Source organism: Aedes albopictus, chromosome 3 (assembly GCF_035046485.1).
Source record: "Aedes albopictus strain Foshan chromosome 3, AalbF5, whole genome shotgun sequence".
Taxonomy (NCBI): Eukaryota; Metazoa; Arthropoda; class Insecta; order Diptera; family Culicidae; genus Aedes; species Aedes albopictus.
Genome location: NC_085138.1, coordinates 390550616 through 390560376, shown reverse-complemented (window position 1 = coordinate 390560376; position 9761 = coordinate 390550616). Strand labels below are relative to the sequence as shown.

General features: G+C 43.8%; 1 protein-coding gene across 1 annotated transcript; it reads left to right on the top strand.

The window, feature by feature from the left end:
* Positions 1 to 5090: 5090 nt before the first annotated feature.
* Positions 5091 to 9121, top strand: LOC134290971 (uncharacterized protein K02A2.6-like). The gene is made up of 2 exons (XM_062858210.1): positions 5091 to 5247; positions 5459 to 9121. Exon 2 carries the CDS (start codon positions 5786 to 5788, stop codon positions 9119 to 9121), a length of 3336 nt encoding a protein of 1111 aa, XP_062714194.1. The 5' UTR covers positions 5091 to 5247; positions 5459 to 5785.
* The last annotated feature ends 640 nt before the right edge of the window (positions 9122 to 9761 follow it).

The following is a 9761-nucleotide window of genomic DNA, read 5'->3' as shown; positions in this document are numbered from 1 at the left end:
GACGAGGATCTAATCGACGGCACACCGCTTGGGTGTCAAAACTTCTTCTTCTTTTCGCTTGGTGCATCAATCAATTGCTGACTGCACCCCAAATTGGACTGACACAATAGTGTGCACACACCTTCAAAGTGTGATTGCAGCGCAGGACCACGTCGGATCGAGTTAGGGTCTTCGGTGCACTTATTCCTTATAAATCAAGGAATAAGTGCACCGAAGACGTCGAGGCGGTCCGAGGCAATTGTGCACTTTTATCACACTTTTTAGGCGTAGCAAAAATAGTGTTCAGTGTCCTGTCTTGCGGTCTCGCGAAGAGCATAATTTCAAGATTGGATTATTACTTTCGGACCGCACAAACCAGATGGATGAGAGCTTTCCAATATTCATCATATCAACATATTTAATTACATAATTTACACATTCATATATTCATTTAACCATATCTAACCCATTGGAGCGTTTGGTACGGTATGTCCACGCATCCTTCCTCCCCTGTAGATTCTAGAATTGCTTTGATGGAAAACTATCGTTCAAACTCGAGACAATTCCAAGAATCATCTTAGCGGCAAATACAACGCAGTAGGCCTGGCCGCTTTGACACTTGCATCATATCCCTGATATGCTACAAGCCTCAATATTGACAAGAAAAGTAATTGGGCTTAATCTAACCTGATTACTTTCCAGGATGCTTTCTCGTACTGGCTGCGTTTGTATTAATTAGATTAGATTAGATTAGGTAGCAAAAATAGTGCGTGATAGTCCAATTTGGGGTGCAGTCAGCAATATTGTACGTGGATTTGCTAACTGAACACGACGAATCAGAACCGTCGTTTTTGGAATCGCCGTTCGAATCGCCGTTGGAATCGTCGTTCGAATGTAGAGCGAGACAGCAACCAAACCGATACATCGCTTTGACATATTTAATGTAGGAGCAACACGTGCGTGAGATTTTCTTTCTCGGTTGGTGTGGTTTGTTTTGATTCAATCTGACATTTCTTTTTTGCTGCTCATGCTGACGATGCTGCCAGCTGATGATGGTAAGGATGGAGGAGCATAGTCGGAGGGGTGCTCCAATGTGTTTTCCAAGTGTTTTCAGAAGAATTCGTCGAGATAAAAAGTTTTCGTTATAAAAAATATGGCAAATTCTAGTTCAAAAGATCAGCATTAAACATTTTCAATGCGTGTTACGTATATTATTTTACAGAGAATCAGCCTAGAGGTCGTTTAACGTAATAAGAGCATTAGCATAAAAGTCTATAGTTTTACAAGAACGCATTGAAACGCCCCTTGAAATTTAACGGCGATTCCCAATCAGCTCAAGCAAATTCCCTTGGAATTCATCTTCGAGGTAAAATCACAATATCACAGACAAACAGACGTAACACTCTGATATTTTGCATCGTACACCGATTTAACGGTCTATTTAAAAATTTGATAGTTGGCCAACTGACCACCCGTGGCGCTCGCATTGTTTTTGCTCGAGTTTGACGTTTGCCCACTACCGCCACCTAGTTGATGGTCGGCCAAACTCAGTCATTTTAGCATTGGGCGAACATGTTTTCGTGACTATGATTTAATTCGAATAGTGTCCGAAGTGTTACGTCTGTTTGTCTGTGACAATATTTTGACAAGAAAAGAACTCAAGAAACAACATCAGTTTGACACTAATGAAAATTCGATCGAGTCAAACAAGATGTTTGAGCATTGGTTTCTTTTTGGACAAATATTTATTTGACTCTGTGTACTAACAGCTTAAGTCTAGTAAGCACCTGGTAAGAAAAGCACTCCAGAAAAAAATACCTCTAATTACCAAAGGAATTTTGACAACTCATTAGTATGGGAAGAAATGTCACTTTTCCTTGAGGAATATTATGTTTCTAGTTCAAAACCGAATTAGTGACATTTTTTCTTTGACTTCCGCTGCTTTTGTCTTGCGTTAAACACAATGTCGGAAGTGGGGCGCTGTATAGAGCACCAGGTGTATAATACAGCGCCCCACTTCCGACATTGTGTTTAACGTAAGGCAAAAGCAGCGGAAGTCGAAGAAAAAATGTCGCTAATTCGGTTTTGTACTGGAAACATAATACCTAAAATCAATTTCAAAGAGATTTTTTGATATCACCTTTTGACAGCTGGGCAACTGCTTGACAGCTCCGCCAAGAGCTCCGCTCAGTACAAAATGTGACGAGGGGTGATTCGACGAGTCGCTCCCATACAAATTTCAAATCGATTTTTAAATAGCTTCCCAGACACCAAAATTGATGAAAATTTGGATTTCGGCTCAGTTTGGCATGCAGATTTAGAATATGGAATTATCTCAACACCACTAAGAAGCCAATTGAACGGATTACGCAAGGAAAAGTGACAGCTCCATTTGATTTCTTTTCAGCTGCGGACCGCTCAAGAAATTTTGACAACGAAATCATTTCTTGACCGTTTCTTGTCCTATCCTGTTCCACAGTACTTTTCAGGTGCGTACTACCCTTAGGGCTGTTTGCAGATCAGAAGAAATTTTTCGGCCTATCTTGATGCATTGGAAATTCCTTGCCTGAATCGCCCAAGAAACTGTTTTTCTTCGATCCCAGTACGCAGTTGCGAAAAAATGACAATTGGCTTCTTTAACGGTGTTGAGATAATTCCATATTCTGAATCTGCATGCGAAACTGAGCTGAAATCCAAATTTTCATGAATTTTGGTGACCGGGAACCTATTTAAAAATCAATTTGAAGTTTGTATGGGAGCGATTTGTCGAATCACCCCTCGTCGCATTCTGTACTGAGTGGAGCTGTCAAACAGTTACCCAGCTGTCAAAAAGCGATTTCAAAAAATCCATTTGAAATTGATTTTAGGTACCAAAATAAGGTTCTAAAAATCTGAAAAAAATCATGGTGGCTCAGAAAAAGGTGCTCTTTCGTATAAAATCAAAAAAACGATACATTTTTCTTAATTTAAAACACCAATTTCAAATGGCAGTCACCGTAGAAAGTTTCTTCCAGGAATTGTTCAAGAAGTCAGGCCAAACATTTCAATAGGTCCTATCTGCATTTGAGAGGCTCTCTTTGTTCACTTTCTCTTTCAATTATTGCTATGTAATGGTACACTTTTCAACTATTTTTGCAGTACAAATCAAAAGACGATTGTTTTGACCATCGTTCAATGCAAGGAGACAATCATAATACAAATAAACAGCTGAGATATTAACGAAAGAGAGGGAAACCAAAGAGAGCCTCTCTTCTGCAGATTGGACCTTTAGACATGTTTGGCCTGAAGTTTCTTGAGCGATTCCTATTTGTTGTATTGAATTATATTTGAGCACCCCTCGGTTTCTCTATTCTCTTTTATGCTTTTTCTTACCTGGCTTCAGTGTCGAGAAGCAGGCAGTAGAGTTCAGATCGGTTCGTAATAAAGCTCATGTTAATCGATAATTTCATGTTTTATTTATCACAAAACATGGTGTCAGAAGTTCGCGTGTGTATTTAAAGTAAAGTGAGTAAGTTGTTTTCGGCGGCGGAAGTCGAAAGTCGCGAAAAAACTTTGTAAAAACACGGAATTTCTAAGTCGTTCGGTACAGTATCGTCGGTACAGTCGCGTATCGCCGGCGGCCATTTTGTTTTCGATCGGTAGTGTGAAAATTCGGAGACCTCATCGAAATGGATCCGACACAGTTTAAGCAGTTTATGGAGTACCAAACAAACTTGTTTTCGAAGCTACTGGAAGGAATGCAAATATCCCAGCAGCAAGCAAACCAATCGTCGGCACAGATGCACGGAGAAGTTCGTGCAAGTGTATCCAATGTGCATGTGCCGCAACCTTCACCATTGATCGTGGAGGGCGATATGCGAGAGAATTGAGTTCTTCGAGAGAAATTGGAGGGACTACGCGAAGGCCATCGGAATGGATCGGTGGCCCCCGGAGGAAAATCCTCAAAAAGTAAGCTTCCTGCTGTCGGTGATAGGAGAACCAGCACGCAAGAAGTACTATACCCAAGTAACCACTAAGCCGTAAAAATTGGCACCAAGTTAGTTCTATATCCACATGAAGAGCAATGTTAACAGAGCTCATTAGAACTACATCCTATAATAGATCTGCTTAAAAGCCAATTTTGGCGAAATATTCGGCTGATATACGGCCAGCTTCAATTTGCGTACCGAGTCTCTGGTGAAAGAGTTGTCAAAAATGGGTCAAGAAAAAAGAAAAAAAAAGTTTATTTACTTTCTTTATTTTTTTCTCCGGATGTTTTCCATCGAAGTCTACTTTTCTTCGATTTTTTACGGCTTGATCCAGATTCGATCTGATGTCCTCGGGGTTGTTAGTCTTAAGTGGATGTCGTCACGTTTCCCATCTGCTCCATCGATGCACAAAGAGATCGGTTTGCTCAGCACCGTATTTAAGGAAAAGAAGGCAACAAGTTGGGACAGCATTGATGTTCCGATCCGAATGTTCCGGATGATCCGATGTTCGGATCTGAAATTCGGGCACAAAGTGGCCGCATTGGGAATGTATGGCTTTATGGAGGGTGGAGAGAGATCTGCAGGAGATGCAGCTAGGGAAGTTTGGAAGGTTGACGAGGTTCCGTAACAAGAGGAATCAGAATGGGGCCCATCGATTAGTTTTGGTGTTCGCCTGTAGAAAAAACAATTGAAACTCCACAGGTAAACATCCGATGAATTTATATCATAATCGAGGAAGCAGCTATACATTTTCTGTTTTAATTTAATAATTGAAGTGTCCGATGACAAGCTTCCACCGCCCTATCGATCGTACGAAATTTCCGAGGAGATTTTCTTGTCTTGCTTCGGTTCAGTTTTGTTTTGCTTGAAATCAGCTTTGATTGATACAAACGTCATGCACGCCAAGCCTTTTAACAGCACTGTCAGGCTTCTTATTCGGCTGATAGACACTGGGTTTGCAAGCACTATAGCATAGCGTCATATACTAATATACGGCTTATTTCAGTGCTTACTATTTATAATGCCTGAGAGCATTTGAAAATTTCCCACTGAGCCTAATGACACGAAAAAGCTGCTGTATGACCTTTAGACCGCTTAAGCCAGTGCTTAGTGGTTACTTGGGTAATTTCGAGTTGACGACGGCAGAGAAAGCGGATCCGGATGCGGCATTGGATGCTATCCGGGCTAAGGTAGTGGTGAAGCGCAATATCGTGATCGACAGACTGGATTTCTTCTCCGCCGTACAGAATCCCCGAGAGTCTATCGATGAATATGCTTCTAGGCTCAAAACTTTAGCAAAGTGTGCTAATCTTGGTCAGTTGGAAACGGAACTTATTACCTACAAAGTGGTCACGTCTAACAAATGGCCTCATATGAGGAGCAAGCTGCTGGCCATTGAGGACGTCACGTTAACAAAAGCAGTGGACATGTGTCGGGCAGAAGAAATCACGGCTATGCGCTTACAGGATCTTGCAGCTGGAACTTCAGAGATGGAGGTGAACAAAATTGAGAAGTCGAAAACCCGTTCCCGGCAACAAGTTCAACGCTGCAAGTTCTGCGGGGATTCTCACGACTTCAAAAAGGGTACGTGTCCAGCGTTTGGAAAGCGTTGCCACCGTTGCAAAGGAAAAAACCATTTTGAACGTGTTTGTAAGGCTAGCAAGCACCACAGTCGTCGGAACAGGAAGGTAAAGGAGATCAGAGATGAGAGCAGTGACTCGGATGAAGAAGGCTCAACATCACACGAAGCCGGATCGGAGGACAGCGAGGACGAATACGAAATTGGGAAAATTTACGACAATTCCAGTAAAGGAGGTAGCGTGCTGGCGGAATTAGATATGCAGTTCAGTGAAAAATGGAGTAAGGTCGACTGCGAGTTGGATACCGGAGCGAACACAAGCTTGATCGGTCATGATTGGCTGAAAAAGCTTTGCGGATGCGAAAAGGTTGAACTGTTACCAACAACTCTTCGTCTTCAAAGCTTCGGAGGGAGCCCAATAAACGTTTTGGGCCAAGTGAAGGTGCCTTGCCGTCGAAAGGGTCGCCGGTATCTGCTGGTCCTGCAGGTGGTGGATGTGAGCCACAGACCACTACTGTCGGCGAAAGCTTCGCGAAAGCTGGGGTTCGTGAAGTTTTGCAAGTCTGTTACATTCAGCAAGCCACAGACAGAACTGGAACTTCTGAAGATCTACAGAATCGAGGCGCAGGCAATTGTGGCTGAACACAGCGAACTCTTTCGAGGATATGGAAAATTCGCCGGAGCAGTATCTCTAGAAGTCGATGATAACGTGCAACCGTCTATTCAACCACCACGCCGCGTTCCGATTGCCATGCGGAGTAAACTGAAAGCAGAATTGGAGTCATTGGAGAAGGATGGGCTGATCGTCAAGGAGCTGATGCATACGGATTGGATAAGCAACATCGTCATCGTTCAGCGTGGTGAACCGAAATCTGGAGGCATTCGCATATGCCTCGATCCGATACCTCTCAATAAGGCTTTGAAACGACCACATCTGCAATTCAACACTTTGGACGAGATTCTTCCGGAGTTGGGAAAAGCTAAAATCTTCAGCACAGTGGATGCCAAGAAGGGTTTTTGGCACGTGGAATTGGACGAACGAAGTAGCAAACTCACAACGTTCTGGACCCCGTTCGGAAGGTATAGGTGGACACGTTTGCCGTTTGGGATTTCTTCAGCTCCTGAGATATTTCAAATGAAGCTTCAGGAAGTCATCCAGGGTCTCGATGGAGTTGAATGCCTGGCCGATGATCTGCTGGTGTATGGCATCGGCGACACACTGGAGGAAGCACTGGTCAACCACAACAGATGTCTGAAAAATCTTTTTCGTCGCCTAGATGAGCACAACGTGAAGCTGAACAAGTCCAAGCTCGTCTTGTGTCAGTCGTCTGTGAAGTTCTACGGACACGTTCTGACAGACAAGGGTCTACATCCGGACGAAACGAAAATTACCACGATTAAGAACTACCCTGTTCCCACAAATCGGAAAGAAATCCATCGTTTTATTGGGATGGTCAACTACCTGAGCAGGTTCATTCCGAACTTGAGCTCTAATTTGACCAATCTTCGCAAGCTGATATCGGAATCAGTACCGTGGAACTGGACAACAGCTGAAGACAAGGAGTTCAAAGCAGTAAAGCAGCTGGTTGCTGACGTTCGAACATTGCGCTACTACAACCCCAAGCAACCATTAACGATCGAGTGCGATGCCAGCTGTTTTGGACTGGGCGCCGTCGTATATCAGGATGAAGGCGTGATTGGCTACGCATCCAGGACATTGACCGCTACAGAACGTAATTATGCACAAATAGAAAAGGAACTATTGGCGATTCTTTTTGCGTGCATTCGATTCGACCAATTGGTGGTTGGAAACCCAAAAGTAACGGTGAAAACAGATCACAAACCACTGATTAATGTGTTTCGCAAACCGTTACTATCAGCACCTAGACGTCTGCAGCATATGTTGTTGAATCTGCAACGATATAACCTGGAGATCCAGTTCGTCACCGGAAAAGACAACGTTGTGGCGGATGCATTGTCTCGAGCGCCATACGATGACAAGGATGTGAAGGAAGCATTTCAAAAGCTGAACGTGTACAAGGTGTTTCGCGAGATTCAGGAAATTCAGTTGTCTACCCATCTTCGCGTAACGGATAGCTGCTTGGACGAAATAATCGAAGAAACGAAAAAGGATTACACGCTGCAATCAATCATGGACTACATTCAACGTGGCTGGCCAACAACAGCAGACCGACTGCCGGACGGTGTGAAAGTTTTCTTCACTTATCGCAATGAGTTGTCTATGCAGGAGGGCATCGTGTTCCGTGATGATCGAATTTTGGTCCCTTTCAAGTTGAGGCGAGCTCTAATTGACAAATGTCACACCAGCCATAACGGAATCGAAGCAACTCTAAAGCTAGCTAGGGCAAACTTGTTTTGGCCCGGGATGAGCAGCCAAATCAAGGACGTCGTGATGCAATGTGGAGTGTGTGCAAAGTTTGCATCATCTCAACCAAATCCGCCTATGATGAGTCATCGTATTCCTGTATATCCGTTTCAACTGGTGTCGATGGACGTTTTTTTCACCACGTATCAAGGGAAAGATAGGAAGTTTCTTGTGACCGTCGATCACTACTCGGACTTCTTCGAGATTGACATCTTAATGGATCTCACACCTGAATCGCTAATAGCCGCGTGCAGCAAGAACTTCGCTCGACATGGGAAGCCACAGGTAATTCTCACTGATAATGGCACTAATTTTGTCAGCAGAAAAATGGCCAAGTTCACATCCGACTGGGACATCGAGCACATTACGTCCGCTCCGAATCATCAGCAATCAAATGGGAAGTCCGAAGCTGCCGTAAAGATAGCAAAACATCTCCTGAAGAAAACCGAAGAAACCGGTGCGGATTTTTGGTATGCGCTGCTCCACTGGAGAAACATCCCGAACAAAATCGGCTCCAGTCCGACCGCCAGATTGTTTTCCCGGTCCACCCGATGCAGTATTCCATCATCAGGGACAAAGTTGATTCCAAAGGTGGTTGAAAACGTTCCTGAATCGATAGAGCAGAATAGGAGGAGGATCAAATGGCATTACGACAAGAAAACGCGAAACTTACCTGATCTACAGATTGGCTCACCGGTGTATGTGCAGCTGAAACCAGAAGCATCGAAACTGTGGAGCCCCGGCAAAGTTTTGGACCAGCTGAGTGACCGGTCATATCTAGTGAACGTGAATGGGACAAATTATCGCCGAAGTCTGGTACATCTAAAACCGCGTAAGGAACCCAATACGTCGCCTGACCGTACGCCTAAATCACTGGGAAAGGAGGAAAATTGTCACCAGTACCGAATTCCTAGCAACCACCGAAACAACAACAGTGACCTGCAGAACGGCTGTCAAAACGAAAATGATGCGTCGTCGGTATCGATGTCGGCGCCGTCGTCGGCGTCGCCAAGGTCGACTGCAGCTGCAGCTGTGATGACACCGATGACGAAGGTCCCATGCAGCAGAGTCGGGAGTCGCCGAAGGGGATTCGAACGCCAACCGCCAACGTGGGCAGACCAAGACGAGAAACACGACTGCCGGCTAGATTTAAGGATTTTCTTATTGAATTTGATTAATCATTTTAAAGTGAGGAGGATGTTGTATTGAATTATATTTGAGCACCCCTCGGTTTCTCTATTCTCTTTTATGCTTTTTCTTACCTGGCTTCAGTGTCGAGAAGCAGGCAGTAGAGTTCAGATCGGTTCGTAATAAAGCTCATGTTAATCGATAATTTCATGTTTTATTTATCACAAAACACTATTGAACTCGAAACTGGGCTTTAAAGCTTAGTTTCCTGTTCCCACGTAAAGCGCTCAAGTAAAATTCCTCCTTTTTCCGCAGGTAATTTTGACAACTGATCTATATAGGGAGAAATGTCACTTTTCCTTACGGAATAATAGCACGGACCAGACGCGCCAACTTGGTCAATTTAAGGGGGGGGCAAAGCCTGGGTTTTCTGATTTTTTTATGGGAAATCATCTAGATTGAGTTTAAATAAGGGCGAAAGTAACAGTTTAAAGCCAATCATCGCGTACGTCGGACGTGCTCTCGCTTCGCTTACAAAGTAATCATGTGTGGTGCAAGAAAAAACACCCTTTTAGTTGATTTTACCGTTCTGCCGGTTCGCCCGGATGTGAAAAAGGTGCAGCAGTTTTTGGAGGAAGAAATTAAACTTCAATATTCCGATGTTGAAAGCATACAGTTGCATCACCACCGCAACTGTGTGCTCATCGAGATGAAGAGCTAT